Raw genomic sequence first — 19,220 nt, forward strand, 5'->3', positions numbered from 1 at the left:
TGTTTAGTTTAATCCGACATGCTTAACCTGTTTAAGCTTATTAATTTAATATGTTAAAATCTACTTAATTTGTTTAATTCACTTTGATTTGTTCAATCGGATTAGGTTCCCAATTTAATAAACAAATTAGGTACAAATTTCAATTTTTAACTTGTTTAATGAAGTAGACGGCCGACAAACTTGGATCCTTTATGCATCCGACTCAACGCGACCCGATCCGTTTGCCACCTATAGTAGATTGGGTTACCTTTTTAACGTGATAATCAATCTCGAACTATAGCCTATCAGTTTTCTCTCAAACAAAAGGAGGTTGATTGCAAACTATATTAAACTCCAACATCACATGGGAGAGAGAAACCGCTTTGCGAGGAGTGTCCAATTTTAATAAATATTGAAACAATTCGATATGACTTTATCTACCTTCCGCATTTCTCGAGTCAAAACTCCAAAGATTCACATGAAACCACGCAAGTTTTGTATAATTGTTGGCAACGAAACCTTTTTCTTCCCCAGTTCCAAACTCGAATGTTCTTTTTTTTTTTTTTTTGGTAAATAAAAACTCCAATGTTTCAAACTTCGAAACAAACCATCGAAATAAATCCATAAATTAAGGGGTGATAGAGACATAGGAAAAGGTTCTCATTTTAGCGTGAGGTGGAGGTCCAGCACCAAACTCAAAAAGTTCCATGGCATCCCAATCTCCCAATTTGGAGACAGTTAATAGCAGACATGGTTAAAATTTCCATGCCACATGAGGTCAAATTCAGGACCTTTAATGCATGTAAGCCCTTAACTCATGCCCCATGACTAGATAGTTTCTTATATAGCTTGCCAATATCATCAGTTTTGTTATGCAGACCTTTTTTTAATTTATTTTTTAAATATTTTATTTTTTGGATTCTCACGTATATATCTATCCATATAGAGTTTAATTTAATGCATCCGCTAAAATAAAAAAAAAAATGGCACAGGAGCTAACTGTTGATAACCATTATTTTTTCAATTATGAGACAGAAGCCCAGAAGCCCTTCCATTTTTTATTACAACAACACCCATAACTAAAATTAACACACGGATAAGAAGGATTGAATGACGCGGTACGCGAACTACGACAATGAAGGGCTTCAGGTGGACGGTTGCAGATCTAGGAGTTAATTAATGGTGTCCGCCACCACCACTCCCATATCCAGAACCATAGCCGGACCCAGAACCAGACCCAGAGCCCGAGCCACCGCCGCCGCCACCACCGCCGCCGCTTCCGTAGCCCCCTCCATGGGCACCACTGCCCTGGCCGTACCCTGAGCCACTGCCGGATCCGTAGCCCGATCCACTTCCACTTCCATTCCCTCCGCCGGAGCCGCCGCCACCTCCACCACCTCCACCGCTTCCATAGCCTCCACCGTGCGCTCCGCCGGCGCCATATCCAGAGCCAGACCCGTACCCGCTTCCTGACCCATAGCCAGATCCGCTACCTCCGCCTTCACCGCCTCCGCCACCTCCGCCACTACCATACCCTCCACCATGGGCACCACCGGCCCCATATCCGGAGCCAGAACCATAGCCGCTCCCCGACCCATAACCAGAGCTGCTACCTCCCCCTTCACCGCCTCCGCCACCACCGCCTCCACCTCTTCCGTACCCACCACCATGAGCCCCGGATCCACCTCCTTCACCATAACCGGAGCCGGAACCATAGCCTGAACCGGAGCCGTTTCCAGAGCCACCACCACCCCCGCCGCCTTCTCCGCCACCACCTCCACTTGAAGATGTCAAGGCTCGGCCTGCCTCGGAGAGGCCGATGCTCAGCAAAACTATGAAGGAAAGAGCAACAAGCTTAGTCTTAGCCATGGTTGTTAGGATAAGATCGGAAAGTGAGGAATGAGTTGTGGCCTAGAGGGGAGGACGGCATGGGTATTTATAGAGCTGCATGCATGAACGACTCCAAGGCCTGCAATTTGCAAACCTTACGTGGTTCCTTATGCGAAACGAGTAGAGTGTGGTAATTGACCAGCGCTATCCTTCGCTAGCTTCTGGCTTTGTAGGTGATTAGATCGCGGATTTTCACCGAGTATTTTCTAAACCAAGGTGCTGGTATTCTCCGGTTTTCTAGTCGGCAGGCCTCGTTTCCCGGCCGACGAGCCCGCATTGCTGATAATATTAACCAAAGTTTTGTTACCGGCGACTCCCCTGCCGAGCTAGATGCATGCGGTGGGACGTCCGTCAAAAAAATCCGCTGGCTTGGGTCTGGGCGTTAGGTGGCAGCCAAAGTAAGTCCAAAACAGGGTTGCGAAGGGTCAAGTTGCCGCGTTTAGTATCCATCAGTCAAGAAAACGATATTTATTATATCTTTTAGTTGACGATCGTAAACAACAAGATCCCAAAATTACCGATCAATTGACAAAGTATTTGATATATCATTGTTATATATGGAGAGGTTTTCTGCAATGAGCTGGAATGGCCAAATAATTGCCATAGCAAATAAGACGGATAGAATGAAATAAATTGCAAGAAAGTAAATTTGTGATTTTTGGTTTCCTAAAATACACCTATTTTCAAATTTCTCCTTTGTTCCTCAATAAATAAATTTGTCTAAACCAGGAAAAAATATACCTCGACTTCCTCGGCTACAAGAATTTACTTCGGAAATAATATGTGAGGACCCGTGTGGGCGTGTGTTTAGTTCATATCGGTTATTTGCTCGGTAAATCTTAGGTACTTGTACAGGATCAAGAAACCCAAATAGTACCTTCCGGTTAGCTATTTTGGGTGGGGCTCTGAGTTGTTATAAATGGTATTAGAGCCGTTCCGATCCATAACCTATGTAGACTAGGTGACGCATCCTCACGAGGACGTTAGGATTTTAACGGAGGGAGTATGCGAGAATTCGTGCGGGCGTGTGTTTAGTTCTAGATCGGTTATTCGCTGGATAGAGATTGGATACTTATACAGGATCAATAAATCCAAATAATACTTACCAACTAGTCATTTTGGATAAAGTTCTGAGTTGTTACATAATATTTGACCCACCGTATTCATTATATGCTATCTCACCAGGTCACGCCAGAGCTCTCAAGGAAAAAAATGAAATGCAAGTTCTCAGAGAGGACATGGTAGTTGGTATAAAACGTCATCCATAATTTTCCTTTTATTCAGCTCGGCAAATATCGAGAGGCTAATTAATGTGCTTAATTAGCGACGCCATGGTGGAAAGTGCAAGGAGCTTCGAACGAGCCACAGAAGGAGAGTAGGTAAAATGAGTTGTATGCCAGAGAGGACGAAGACCTTGGTATTTGTGGAGTTGGATGCACGACTCTGAAGACATGCAAGTGTCCCAGCTCCTTTATTTGCTTTATTTACGCGGCGAGGATAAGGCTTATCGTTCGAAACGAGAATGGGGAGGAGTAGAATGTTATCATTTGACCAACGTTATTTAAATTTTTCCATAGCTTTTCTTTGGTATATTATTGACTGGTGGGTTTACTCCAAGCTGCTGCCAGAACAAGCTGGCCATGGTTTCTAGTGGCAGGCCCCGTGTGTGGACTTACATGCCTCAAGTATTGACAAAATTGAGCGACCACCTTTGCTTAATGGGTCAATCGCCCGGTGGTTTTGTTTCAACTTTTCGATGAATTGGTGGGTTGGAGGTCGTCCGCTTTAGTGGAAAACAAGGAGCATTGGAGTAACCAGACTGCCGCAGAACGGCTTGCGGATATTAGCTATAGAACGGTGAGATGAATCACTGAAAAACTCTGAACTGGAATTGGAGGTCGTCCACTTTAGTGGCAAAGTGTTAGTCGAAAACATGCAGGATGCCCCTCACAAGTATTTTTGAGGCTTAGTTTCCGCATTGATTCTTAAAAAATAGAAATTTTAGTGTTTTTTTTTCATCAACTATGAGTATGGCCTCTGCAACCATGGATCATAATAAGCAAACAAGCAGCATCCGTTCGGGTCAATGAAAAATCAGCCAGCCAAACAGTCTTCCACGGTTTTGATAGGTATGGTAATTAGCAAGCATAAGCATTGCCTTGCGTCTTGCTTATGGTAGAGATGTTTGCAAAAGAAGTTTGTAATATCATTACAAAATTGGAAGACTACAATTTATTTAGTAACTCTTACCCTAGTCTTCCTGTACGAGTCGTAAATGAACTGTCAACGCTTACCATTTTCTGCTCGGTCCCTTATGCAGTTTTTATTCTTATTTGTCAAAGAATAGTCCCTTGCGTACAACTAGGCATGTATTTTACACGCAATTACGATGGGGCTTTTTTTTTTTTGCATAGTTATCCCTGTTTGTACACATAAAGACATGTATCTGGTATTAAAAGAAAATAGGTCATGGAAACCAATACAATGGAATAAAATTTTAAGTCCGAGGGAGACATAAAATGGAAGATAATCAAAGAAAAAACATTATAAAGGTGGCAATTAATATTAAGGTGGCAATTTATGATCGAATGGCCGGCCAACCTGCCTTAAGTAGGTTAGGAGATTCTAGTCATAAATGGGTCAGCCTTATTCAACTTTTTATTAAAGGGCTCAAATTCCAATTTAGATCTTTGACTCATTTAACTCAGTCTGATATGTTCAGCAATGAAAAAAATTCAAGAGTGTAATTCCACGATTTGCAAAAGTTGTCATTTATAGAAAGTCTGGCCAAAGAATGCATATGTTTTCCATCAATGTGAGCGATTGGATGGGAAAAAAAGGATACTTACAGGGCCAGCCCAATCCTTAGGCGACCAAAGCGGTCGCCTAGGGCCCCGGCCTAAAAAAGGCCCATTGCAGAAAAAGCCTCAAAGAAAAAAGGGAAAAAAAAGGTCCTCCTGTGAGTTCGCCTAAGGCCAGCCTACTATAGAAAAGGCTTCAAAAACAAAACGGCCTTAGATCCCCAAAAAACATTGGGCTGCTCGTGGATGCTTATTACGGAAATCTTCCAAGATAGATGATGTATGCCACGAAGCCCATGTGCACGGATTTAAAGGAGTCTTTAAATGCACATCTTGGGGAAGAATGCTTTGGTAGCATCTTCACACAAGACATTGGAAATACTGCAAAAACCTTCTACCAAGAATTTGAACATAGACACCGAGTGAACTTTTCAATTATAACAGCCACCTAGCAGCATATAAATTCCTCGTATGAAAGAATTGTGAAGTAACTATTGTAGGGGGAGAAGGAAAAGCCGTAGACATTCTTGTCGATCCATCTAAACATTTGAGTTGTAACATTGTCAAAATATTTATAGTGACTGACTAATAGTGGGCAAAAAATGTGGAATAATTTGTATCTTTGGCGTTAGCAAACCACAAAAGTTTTGATGATGGATTCATTGCGGTAGATAGAGTTAGAATTTTTAATACTACAGTTTCAATGGCAGAGTTGCATGTTGCATAGGAAGGACTGAATTACGCTCTATACATATTAGGATCTTCACAAATTTGTTCAGAGGATGATTCTATGATGGTTGCTCAATGACTTTCTAATCCATCTCTCATTTATAGTGGTTTGTGATGAAAAAAATATTGGCCACCTCGACCTCGGACCAGACCGACCTCCTTAACCTCAAACATAATCTGTGGAGAATGACTTCGACGCAGGCCAAAGAGCCGAGGTGCCCTCGGTCGAAGAGCCAAACAGCTAAAGAGCCACCAGCCGAGAAGCTAATCAATCGAGAATAACAATCAGCACATGTCGACAAAAATTGACAGTTTTAACAACCGACAACTCTGGCAAACCCCAGTCTTGGCAGCACCACAGCTTGTGCTCGACCAGCGCTATACGCTGCCCTCGCGGATTGGCTCCTACGGAGCAACCGTACTACTAGTCGTCACCTAGCCATCCGTGCACGCCACATCAGCCCAAGTCACAACAAAACGAGCTCACCTATATAATAGGATAGCCAAGGTACCTCAAGGATAGAGGTTATATACTAACACTACAGGAAAAAGGGCTTATCCCGACTAAGCGTCGGCAATTTTGGCTCAGGGGCGAAAATCTGCCGATGCTTTGAAGAAGCATCGACAGTGAGGATGATAATGTTATTTCGATGATTAACACAACCATTGAGGAAATATCAAATTGATAATACGGTTTAATGTGATACATCACTAATGAATACGACACCCTCGATACATTCAAAATATATTAAGAAAATGAGATAAAATTTGTAGTAGAAAAGGGATAGAGAATTCTTAATTCTAATTCAACCAAGTTTCAAGTAAAATATACTTTTAATAGCAAAACAGTGATTTTCACTGTTAAGGGTATGTAGCTCTATCGTGGCATACACTCAAAATTTACTTGAAATATGTCTCGTTGTTTATATGAGTTAGTCTAACCTTAAGATGTAGAAAAGTGTGGATTGAGTCGACCCCAAGCTAAGTGGAGTCGACCCTGGCACACCATGGAACCATCTGGCACACCCCTGCAAAAATAGCACAGATAAACAGTAAGTGGAGTCGACCCCATTTACTCTTGAGCTGACCCTAGGTGAGGAGCCGACCCCAAATAATCTTGAGCTGACCCCAGCTTGAAACTTCAAGAAAACAACTCTCTGAAATTCACTGAGAGGGTCGACCCCAAGATTCCTTGAGCCGACCCCAGGAACACTTGAGTCGACCCCAATGGAGCTGACCCCAACTGAACATGAGTCGACCCCAAGGTTATGTTGTTCAAAATTATGTCTCTGGAATCCCTGAGAGCGTCGACCTCAATGGAACTTGAGTCGACCCCACTGTAGCTTGGGTCGACCCCAAGAAAGGTTGAGTCGACCCCAGTGAAAACAGATAAAAATGTAAGTTTCTGTGGTTCCTGAGAAGGCCGACCCCACTGTAGTAGGGGTCGACCCCAGTGAAGGTTAGGTCGACCCCAGAGAAAGTTGAGTCGATCCTAAGTCCAATGAACAGTAAGTTGAGTCGACCCCAGTAAAGTTTGGGTCAACCCCAGTAAAGTTTGGGTCGACCCCAGCACGGGCAAGAGCATAACGGCTAGTTTTGCAGAAGTATTTTTTGACCTTCCAACGGCTAGTAACGGCTAGTTTTTCAAATCTAACTAATGAAAAGTGACCAATAGATGTGGAAAAATATTTAAAGTGACACTATTCATCAGAGGAAGCATCTTTTGAAAAGACATCAATAGTTCATTCAAGCCAAAAGGAAGCCCTAGCGCTCTTCATCAAGGTTCTTCATTCAAGTTTCAAAATGGAGGTGGTTGAGCAATCTAAGGGTGTATTCAACAGCTCCACCAACCCATTGTGAAGAGAAGAAACCTTGGCAAAGAAGAGAAGAGCAATCTACAAAGCGATAATTATTTTCTACTCTTTTCTTTTTGTGCATATTTGTTATATTTGCTCATTTAGGAGCTTTAAACTTTTTTTCTATTATTCTTTATAAGGTTTGTTGGTGAGCCTGTAAAACCAACGGTGAAGGTTTGTTGGTGAGCCCGTAAAACATAGATTTTTGGTAATCCCAAAAAACCAAATTGTAGAGGTTTTTGGATTGTGAGCCCGAAAAACAATCCAACTGTAATCCGCGGGATTATAGTGAATTTCCAAGGGAATGCTTGGGAAGTGGACGTAGGTGCTTAGGAGAGCACCGAACCACTATACTTCTTGTGTGTTTGTATTGCGTTTTTACTTAACTCCACTAGACACATTCAATTAATATTAGCTTAACCACTCACTCATCAACTAATTTAATTAAGGGATTAAAAATTTTGAAAAACTAATTCACCCTCCCTCTTGGCTTGTCACCTTGGGCAACAAGTGGTATCAGAGCAAGATGCTCTCATAGTATTTGTTGATCTCACGATCAAGAGTCAAAGATCATGACAACCCAAGTAGGATGTTCTATGAGCGAGGGGCAATCCACAAATATACATCCTTTGTTTAATGGCACTAACTACACATATTGTAAAGCAAGGATGAGAATATTCATACAAGCTCTAGATTATGACTTGTGGAGTATCATAATTAGAGGACCACATACATCCACAATTAGTTTAGAGGGCACAATCATTCCCAAACCTGAAATGGATTGGAATGATAATAATAGAAAACTAGCACAATTGAATACCAAAGCAATTAATGTACTTTACTGCTCACTGGATGTAAATGAATTCAATAGAATATCAACATGTACATCCGCCAAAGAAATTTGGGATATACTAGAGGTCACACATGAAGGAACCAATCAAGTTAAAGAATCCAAGATAAATATGCTAGTACATAGATATGAACTGTTTAAAATGGAGTCCACAGAATCTATAATTGAAATATTCACTAGATTCACAGAGATCATAAATGGATTAAAGAGTTTAGAAAAATCTTATACTAACTCTGAATTGGTGCGAAAAATTCTCAGGTCTCTACCAAGAGTTTGGAAGGCCAAGGTAACTGCAATTCAAGAAGCAAAGGACCTCAACACACTACAATTGGAGGAGCTTCTAGGATCACTCATGACCCATGAGTTGACCATGAAGCAAAATTCAGAAGAAGAGGTCAAAAAGAAGAAAACCATTGTCTTGAAGTGTACGACTCCAAAACAAGATCTTGAATCAGAAAAATCTGATGATGAGAAGGAATATGATGAAGAAGGAATGGCCATGCATGCAAAAAAATTCAGAAAATTCATGAGAGGCAAGAAGAGACTCCACAAAAGGAAGCCTTTCCTCAAAGGCAGCTCAAGCAAGGAAAAGGGAAAAGATAAAGAAAAAGAAAAAGAGGTACCAACTTGCAATAAGTGTAACAAGCCCGGACACTTCAAGATAGATTGCCCGGAATTAAAATGGATGACAAGAAAATTTAAGAAGAAGATCCTCATGGCTGAATGGAGTGAAAGTGAGGAATCAAGTTCGAAAGAGGAAGATCAACAAGAGATGGCCCAAATTTGCTACATGACAACTGATGATGAGGTAGATTCGGAACTTGAATGTGATTTTACAGTAGAAGAATTACATGATGCATTTTTAGATCTTATGGATGAGCATAAGAAGCTAATCAGTAAAAATAAAATTCTAAAAGATGAAAACCAATCCCTTGTGAAAGAAAAGCTGAAAATATCTAATGACTATGAAACACTAAGTAGGAAGTTTACCAATAAAACTAAAGATCTAATTACTAAAAATCTCAAGCTAAAAGAAGATGTAGAAAAATATAAATTCTTAGTGGACAAATTCACACTTAGCTCAACCAAACTAAATATGATTTTTGATAGTCAAAAAGCTGTATATGATAAAGCAGGATTTGGATACAAAATGAATAGAAAGCAAAAATACTTAAAGAACATATTTGTTAAAGCCAAAAATAAAAATACAATCTGTTATTGCTACAATAAAATAGGACACAAAGCATATGAATGCAATTTTAGAAAATTCAATTATAACAAATTAAATGTAAAGGCAAGCTAAAATACAAAAAAATTTGGGTTCCAAAAGGAACATTAAAGGCTAACTCTAAAGGACCCAACATAGTTTGGGTACCTAAAGTATATCCTTGACTTTGATTGCAGGTGTCTCTTACAGCCAATAGAAGGGATAGACGATGGTATCTAAATAGCGGCTGTTCAGGACACATGACAGGTGACATAGAGCAATTCGTCACTTTGGAATCTAAGGAGGGTGGAGTGGTAACATATGGAGACAATGGAAAAGGACTTATCATTGGAAATGGTAAAATTCGTATCACTCCATCCACTTCTATAGAAAATATTTTATTAGTTAATGGTTTGAAACATAACTTACTTAGCATAAGTCAATTTTATGATAAAGGTCTTAAGGTCACATTTGAAGCCTAAGTATGCATAATCACTAATCCTAAAGACAATAGTATTGTACTTATGGAACATAGGCATGGAAACATTTATATGGTAGATCTTCATGACTTAACCAAGAAAAATGAATTATGTTTAATTACTAATGAAGAAAAGAGAAATGAAACAAGTTGACTTTGGCATCGTAGACTAGGACACGCTAGTATAGATCTAATATCAAAACTAGTCAAAAAGGACTTGATAAAAGATGTGCCAAAATTGATTTTTGAAAAGAAAATCTGTGGACCATGCACATTAGGAAAGCAAACAAAATCATCCTTCAAATCCAAAAATGTAGTATCAACCACTAGGCCTTTTAAACTTATTCACATGGATCTATTTGGACTTACTAGAACTACAAGCCTAGGAGGGAAGAAATATGGACTAGTTATAGTAGATAATTTCTCAAGATATATATGAGTTTCATTTCTTGCACATAAAAATGAAGCATTTTCAATATTTTTGAAATATTATAAAAATATCATAACTGAAAAGAAGCTCACCTTAGTTGCAATTCGAAGTGATCATGGAACTGAATTTGAAAATCAACACTTTAAAAAATTTTGTAGTGAAAATGGTATTTCATATCAATTTTCAGCACCTAGAACGCCTCAACAAAATGGGATTGTTGAAAGAAAAAATAGGATCTGGGCAGAAATGGCACGCACAATGTTGTGTGAGTCAAATCTTCCAAAGTAGTTTTGGGCTGAAGCTATAAATACTGCTTGCCATGTTTTAAATCATGTCTTAATACGTCTTATAACAAAGAAAACTCCTTATGAACTTTGGAAAAATAAGAAACCAACTCCTAAATATTTTAGAGTATTTGGGTGTAGATGTTTTATCTTAAACAATGGCAAGGAGGATCTAAGCAAGTTTGATGCCAAGTCAGATGAGAGTATCTTCTTAGGATACTCCACATCTAGCAAGGCATACAGAATATTCAACAAAAGAATTCTTGTAGTTGAAGAGTCTGTAAATGTTATTTTTGATGAGTCTGATAGTGAGTCTGCTAGGAGAGAAAGTTCTTTTGATGATGATGCAAGAATTATTGAGTTTGAAAAGCTGAATCTCAATGACGTGCCAAATCAAGAAAAGGTAGATGAAAAAGAAAAAGAGGATGATTGTGTGCCACTACAATCTCAAGACCTGCCAAAGGAATGGAGGTATGCACATGGACACCCCAAAGACTTAATTATTGATGATCCATCTCAAGGGGTAAAAACTCGATCTTCTCTTAGAAACTTGAATAGCTATCTTTCTTTTGTTTCACAAATAGAGCCTAAAACTTATGAAGAAGCTGAGCATGACATAAATTGGATTAATGCTATACAAGAAGAACTAAATCAATTTAAAAGAAGCAATGCATGGACATTGATTGAGAGACCAAAGCATAACTCAGTAATTGGAACAAAATGGGTCTTTAGGAATAAGTTAGATGAAAATTGGGTAGCTATAAGGAATAAAGCTAGACTTGTAGCTAAGGGATACAATCAAGAAGAAGGGATAGATTTTGAAGAAATATTTGCTTCCGTGGCTAGATTAGAAGCTATAAGATTACTTCTAGCTTTTGCATGCTTTATGGATTTCAAATTATATCAAATGGATGTAAAAAGTGCCTTCTTAAATAGTTATATTGAAGAAGAAGTATATGTAGAGCAACCTTCTGGTTTTGAGATTTATGAGTTCCCTGATCATGTATTTAAATTACATAAGGCATTATATGGCTTCAAACAAGCACCTAGGGCATGGTATGATCGATTAAGCAAATTTCTGTTAAATAAAAATTTCAGTAGAGGAAACGTAGACAAGACACTCTTCCTTAAAAGAAAAGATAAAAATTTGCTAGTGGTACAAATATATGTAGATGACATCATATTCGGTGCCACTAATGATAATCTCTGCAAAAAATTTGCTAATTTAATGCAAGGAGAATTTGAGATGAGTATGATGAAAGAACTAAATTTTTTTCTTAGATTACAAATCAAGCAAACTAAGAAAGGGATTTTCATTCATCAAACTAAGTATACAAAGAAAATACTAAAGAAGTTTGGAAATGAAAATCACAAAAAAATAGGCACTCTCATGAACCCCACTAGCAAGATAGACAAAGATGAAAAAGAAAAAAGTGTAGATATAAAACTCTACAGAGGTTTAATTGGATATTTGCTTTATCTTACTGCTAGTAGGCCTGACATAGTATTTAGTGCAGGAATATGTGCTAGATATCAATCAAACTCTAAGGAATCACATTTGAGTGCTGTCAAAAGAATTTTTAGATATCTAAGAGGAACCACAAACATAAGATTATGGTACTCTAGAGACTCTTGTCTAGATTTGCTTACATATTCTGATGCAGACTTTGCTGGATGCAAATTAGATAGGAAGAGCACTAGTGGAACATATCAATTCTTGGAAAATAACTTAGTATCATGGTTTAGCAAAAAACAGAATTCAGTAGCACTGTCAACGGCTGAGGCCGAATACATAGCTGCCGGAAGCTGTTGTGCTCAGGTACTGTGGCTCAAGCAACAACTAGAAGACTATGGAATCAAACTAGACAATATTCCTATAAAATGTGATAATACTAGTGCCATTAATCTTACCAAAAATTCAGTTCAGCACTCCAAGGCTAAGCATATTGAAATAAGGTATCATTTCATTAGAGATCATGTACAAAATAGGAATGTATATATTGAGCATGTGCGTACCGAGAAACATTTAGCTGACATATTCACAAAACCTTTAAGTGAAGATAGATTTTGCATGCTTAGGAGGAAATTAGGCATATGTGATCCTTTTGATTGAAAACAAATAAGAGAAACAAGTTGTCTCATGATACTCTCCTCCCATTTTGAAAAACCCATGAAACATTAGTCAAATTAGTTATTTATAGACTCCTTACTCATATATCAATGTCCCATAAAGATTTGGTAAGGATTGGAAGAAAGGAAGAATTAAAAAAAAATTTAAAGCCTGAACTGGGGCCGACCCGAGCCAGAATGGGGTCGACCCCACCTTGAGTCGACCCAAGAAAAATCTGGGGTCGACACAGCGGTGGGACCCTATTTTTAAAGAGGGACCCAAGAGCCATTTTAGGGCACTGTTTTCATTTGTCCTCTTCCTAAAACCTTATTTTCCACTTTCCAATCTCTTCCAATCACCTCCAAACAGTAGAAGATTGCTTCCCCAAGCCGTTGGATCAAGACCTAAGGAAGCATTTGGTAAAAATGGGACCCAAGCGAGCCGTTGCTAAGAGATCCGGAAGAGTCTCATGGCTAACCATTGTAGATAGACATGCTAGATCTTCTACAGTGCCCCCACAAGGTGAGACACGTGTAGAGCCTTCTCCACCTCCTTCCCCTTCAGTTCAACTTGCAAAATATGCGGGGAGACCGGTAACCACGGGGAGAAGGATCCATTCCGAATTTTTGGATCAAGAGGGGTTCCGTTTGGGGGATTGGATCCGAAGGCAAGGATGGGAGTATCTTTGCTCCCTAGATTTGGTGACCTACCCGGGCTTCGTTCGTGAGTTCTATGCCTTCCTAAAAGTTGGACCAGGAGGGCTTGTGTCTGAGGTCTGAGGAGTAAGGGTTAGGATTTCAGAAGCAAGTTTGAGTGAGTTGCTTCATTTCCCCTGCAAAGGTGTTACACCAGAAAGACCAGAAAACAAGTTGAGAGCTCTACAGCTGATTCTTGAAAGAGATGATTTTGATTATTCAGAAAACCTTGTAGCTAGCTCTCTATCAGCTGAGATGAGGTTATTGCATAACTTCATAGGTCGGATATTATTTTCGAAGAGTGAAAGATTTGATCACATATCTGAGCGAGACATGGTCATTATGGAGCATGTCATTCAAGGAATTCCCTTGAATCTTCCAGCTATGATGATCAGGCAGATGCGAGAGGCCATATGCAAATCGAGAGTTTCTTTACCCTATGGTATGATACTCACCTTGATATTCAGGCAGCATGACATCTCTGTGGAGGGAGAGATATCCAGACATCTGCTATTTACTGACACCTACACTGCACGGTCCCTAGTTCGCATGGGTTATGAGAAGGTGGACGGATAGTGGGTGCGTGGAGGAGCAGGGATAGATGCACCAGAGGGTGATGCACCAGAGATTGGAGATTCTATCCCTGAGGCTGAGGTACCTGCGGATCATCCTACAGTACCTTCAGAGGCTGGACCTTCATCATCCACACCTACGGGATATACAGAGAAGTTTTTGTAGTAGGATGACTGAGCTTGTGTCAGCTCAGGTGAGGACTCTCTCTGATGATATAATGCGCAGGATGGATAGTATGACTGCTGAGATTAGAAGCCTTAGAGACGAGGTGACAACATTAGAGAGAGAGAGGGAGGCTCATGGTCCATCTATGCCCCGAGCAGCTGAGTCAGAGGTTTCGGCACAGAGTCATACAGCTCACCGAGGTCCATGACAGACTCAGTCCCATCAGGCCAGACCTCCCCTCACCACCTATGCTAGGAGGATGAGGACTAGATCACAACCATTAGATTTTTCCTAGGCCCGATGTTAGCACTACAAGAGGCCATTATGATTAGTACCTAGGATTTATCTAGTTCTCATATGCATTTTGCTTTGTTGATGTACTTTGCACCTTAATTGAAGAACACTGCAATTTTGGCATTAGTATACTACAATGCCTCATTTTGATCAATGAAATTTGAATTTTATCGTTTATTGTCTCTATTGCTATACACTCTTTAATTTGATGATAACAAAAAGGGGAAGAAGTAAGAAAAGAAAGAAGTTGCGATATAGGGTAAGGGAGAAATAAGTTTGCAAATTATAGGAAGAGAGATGATATTCACTTAAGGGGGAGCAATATGTAACAATAAAAATTTTCAAAACAAGAAAATCTGAATTTTCTATCAAAATTTCTGAATTTGGCACATACTTCTCATGCCTCGATACATAACTCAAAACATTTGCTTTATCTCAAATTTTTGAAGTTTCATTTTTAATAAAATACAAAAGAAAGGGGCAGAAAAATCAAAAGGTCAAATTGGCAATATTTGGATGAAAGAGGGAGAGCCTTCACCTTCAAATTTGAAAAGCTGAAATTCAGCAACTTAAGCTCCTTATAAAACAAAAACCCCTTATCTTAATATAAGTGTCAATCTACTCATTCTCAATGTTTTGTAATCATCAAAAAGGGGAAGATTGAGGATGATAATGCTATTTCGATGATTAACACAACCATTCAGGGAATATCAAATTGATAATACGGTTTAATGTGATACATCACTAATGAATACGACACCCTCGATACATTCAAAATATATTAAGAGAATGAGATAAAATTTGTAGTAGAAAAGGGATAGAGAACTCTTAATTCTAATTCAACCAAGTTTCAAGTAAAATATACTCTTAATAGCAAAACAGTGATTTTCACTGTTAAGGGTATACACTCAAAATTTACTTGAAATATGTCTCATTGTTTATATGAAATAGTCTAACCTTAAGATGCAAAAAATGTAGATTGAGTCGATCCCAAGCTAAGTGGAGTCGACCCTGGCACACCATGGAACCATCTGGCATATCCCTGCAAAAATGGCAAAGATAAATAGTAAGTCAACCCCATTTACCCTTGAACCAACCCCAGGTGAGGAGCCAACCCCAAATAATCTTGAGCTGACCCCAGCTTGAAGCTTCAAGAAAACAACTCTCTGGAATTCACTGAGAGGGCCGACCCCAAGATTCCTTGAGCCGACCCCAGGAACACTTGATTGACCCCAATGGAGCCGACCCCAACTGAATATGAGTCGACCCTAAGGTTATGTTGTTCAAAACTATGTCTCTGGAATCCCTAAGAGGGTCGACCCTAATGGAACTTGAGTCGACCCCACTGTAGCTTGGGTCGACCCCAAGAAACGTTGAGACGACCCCAGTGAAAACAGCTGAAAATGTAAGTTTCTGTGGTTCCTGAGAAGGCCGACCCCACTGTAGCAGGGGTCGACCCCAGTGAAGGTTGGGTCGACCCTAGAGGAAGTTGAGTCGACCCCAAGTCCAATGAACAGTAAGTTGAGTCGACTCTAATAAAGTTTGGGTTGATCCCAGCACGAGCAAGGGCATAACGGCTAGTTCTGCAGAAATACTTTTTGACCTTCCAACGGCTAGTAACGGCTAGTTTTTCAAATTTAACCAATAGGGAGTGACCAATAGATGTGGAAAAGTATTTAAAGTGACACTATTCATCAGAGGAAGCATCTTTTGAAAAGACATCAATAGTTCATTCAAGCCAAAAGGAAGCCTTAGCACTCTACATCAAGGTTCTTTATTCAAGTTTCGAAAAGGAGGTGGTTGAGCAATCACTACAAGAAAAAGAAGATTTTCCGAAGCTTTTTTTCCGACGCTAGGGAGAAGCGTCGGTAAAGTTTCGGAATCTACGACGCTTAAAAGCGTCGTCTAATGTTTGGACCTACAACGACGCTTATAAGCGTCGTCGGAGGCCAAATCCATTAAAATATCAGCCCCCTCTCAATTGATGCCCTAGTTTTTTTCCTCTCCTCTTCTCCTTCCTCTAGCGCTGACATCAATCCACCGAGAGTCCTCTTATTGTCTTCCCTCTCCTGAAACTCTTAAACCATCGCCACTCTCACCAGGTAAAAGCCTTCTCCTTCTCCTTCACCGGGAGATATACCTCTCCTGATTCAAAATCCTGCTTCTCCTTTTCCTTTTCTTATTTTTCCCCTTTTGCTTTCACTTTTTCTCCTTTTTTTCCTCAGGTAATGGGGAAACATTTCAAGATATACTCTAAAAAGAAAGGACAAAGGCCGAGTCCCGTGAATCAGATTTTGAATCATCGAGGTATATCATTTTTCTCTGCCCCTCTTTTCTTCTTTTTTAATTGACCGTCTTATAAGAGTAGTAGCTCTGGCTTCTCCATTTTGTTTGCAGGAAGGGTTCAAGAAGGTCTCGATGGCCGCCACTTGGTATTTTTTTTTCTTATCTTTCTTTAATAAAGTTTTATGTGCATGGTTATTGTCCCTTTTCCTTAATTATCACATGTTTTCTTGAAGAAAATCGGTGCCTGGGAGTAATGCAAGGTGATTTCGTTGACTTGATCTACAAAATTTTGGTTCTATCCTTTCTTAGAGTTCTTGATCTCCTTCTTACTTTTGTTTACTAATGTACGATTGGTTGCCTTATGGAGGGCCCAATCCGTTGATCAATTGTTTCAATTCTATTCTATTAACTGGTATCTTAAATGAACAGGGACATTAGGATTTCTATTTTGCACTTGTCTAATCTTGGACGATAATTCTCTATGTTGCATGGCTGGATGTGGAAGAGAAGGAAAGTGGCAGGCAGTTCTAAAAGCACTTGTGCAAAGGTTTATAATGAACCGATGGGTATCGTTGTCGGTCTATAATTTAGGTAAGGAAAAGATCACCAGATTGCTAGATTCCATTGCTTGGTGAACTGGAATTTTGTTTTCAAGGCAAAGGCTGGAGAAGAGCCGTCCTTTCAGCATATTGTTTGATATGAAAATTGAGTCCTCCTGTGAAATGAAAATTTGACAATGTTCCGTGGATTTGGAAGGCTATCAGTAAAAATCTTGCTCCATTTTAGAACTGCTTGAGATTTAAGCTGGGAAGTGGGAAGCTCATTCATTTCTAGGAGGACTCTTGGGCTGGCCATGTCCAGAATTGATGGTGTCCAGAATTGATGTAAGAAGGAATAGGGATGCTAAAGAAAATAATTTTTTTAAAAAAATTAAATACATTAGCCGACGCTTATAAGCGTCAGCTTTGAGGCTTTTAGCGACGCTTTTAAGCGTTGCTAAAAAGCGTCGCTAAAAACTGATCTTTTACGACGCTTTCTGAAAGCATCGGAAAAAACTTTTTTCACTCAGGTATCGCCGACACTTCTGCGACGCTTTGTTTAGCGTCAGTCTAACTTTAGCTGATGCTTATAAGCATCGGTAAAGATCATAAAAAACGTCGGAAAATCTTCTTTTTCTTGTAATGAATCTAAGGGTGTATTCAACAGCTCCACCAACCCATTGTGAAGAGAAGGAAACTTGGCAAAGAAGAGAAGAGCAATCTACAAAGTGATAATTATTTTATACTCTCTTCTTTTTGTGCATATTTGTTATATTTGCTCATTTAAGAGCTTTAAACTTTTTTTCTATTATTCTTTGTAAGGTTTGTTGGTGAGCCCATAAAACCAACGGTGAGGGTTTGTTGGTGAGCCCGTAAAACTAACATAGGTTTTTTGTGATCCCGGAAAACCAAAATGTAGAGATTTTTGGATTGTGAGCCTCAAAAATAATCCAATTATAATCCGCGGGATTATAGTGAATTCCCAAGGAGACGCTTGGGGAGTGGATGTAGGTGCTTAGGAGAGCACCGAACCACTATACTTCTTGTGTGTTTGTATTGTGTTTTTACTTAACTCCACTACACGCATTTAATTAATATTAGCTTAACCACTCACTCATCAACTAACTTAATTAAGGGATTGAAAATTTTGTAAAACCAATTCACCCCCCCCCCCCTCTTGGCTTGTCACCTTGGGCAACAGACGGATAAGGCGAGTAGACGATGCTTCAAAGCAAAGCATCGTCGGGGGCCATTCCCTCCCCTCCCCCCCAACCCGGCGCCAACACAAATATAAAATCTAATTCCCCTAAACCCTAACCCCTGCAGCCAGCCGCCCCTCAACCCGCGCCCCCCCTCCACCTCCCCCACACCCCCCGCGGGCGATCCCTAACCCCTCCTTCTCCTCCCTAACCCAAATCCAACAAATCCCTCTCTCTCCGTCGCTCGCTTTCAAAAGCGATAACCCCTTCAGCCGCCGCACCCCCCTCTCACCCCCCCCCCCCAAAAAAAAATCCCTAACCCCCTCCAGATTCAAGAAGCCATCTCCTCAAATCCCTCTCTTCCCTCCCCATTTCCGCCCTCCTCTGCCTCTATTGCTCTTCCTTCCTCTCCATCACCACAAGCGGCGGCCTCGTCCTCGGCTCATCCTCGACCCCCCTCCTCTTTTCCCCACTTCTCTTTGTGGCGTCGAGAAACAGTGCATAGGGAACGTCTCTGGCGATGATGCCTTCGCCCGCCTCTTCGCCGCTGTCGAAGAGGCACCTAGGGCACCCCTCTACACTGAAAACCCCTCTCCGGCCATCGCCGAAGTCCTCTCTCTTCTCTTCTCGGGCGTAGTAGGAATGAAGCGTCCTGTCCTCCGCTCCCAAATCAAAGCGGAACACGAGCAAGACACCGCCCTCTCCATCCAATCGCTTCGAGCCTTCAACTCGGTTCGCTCAATAAAACCCAAGAAAAGAACAAAAATGGTGATGCCCCTCCCTTCCTCTCTTATCTCTTTTTATTTCCCTTCAATATCTTCACCTATACCTATGCTTCTCTTTCTTTTTCTATAA

General features: G+C 40.3%; 1 protein-coding gene across 1 annotated transcript; it reads right to left on the reverse strand.

Moving 5' to 3' along the window:
- Positions 1 to 979: 979 nt before the first annotated feature.
- On the reverse strand, positions 980 to 2,229 carry LOC103711696 (uncharacterized). The gene has a single exon (XM_008797937.6). It carries the CDS (start codon positions 1,846 to 1,848, stop codon positions 1,156 to 1,158), a length of 693 nt encoding a protein of 230 aa, XP_008796159.4. The 5' UTR covers positions 1,849 to 2,229; the 3' UTR covers positions 980 to 1,155.
- Between the last annotated feature and the right edge of the window lie 16,991 nt (positions 2,230 to 19,220).

The sequence above is a fragment of the Phoenix dactylifera genome, chromosome 3, assembly GCF_051530095.1.
Source record: "Phoenix dactylifera cultivar Ajwa chromosome 3, Ajwa_hap1_PhDact_Kaust_v1.1, whole genome shotgun sequence".
Lineage (NCBI taxonomy): Eukaryota > Viridiplantae > Streptophyta > Magnoliopsida > Arecales > Arecaceae > Phoenix > Phoenix dactylifera.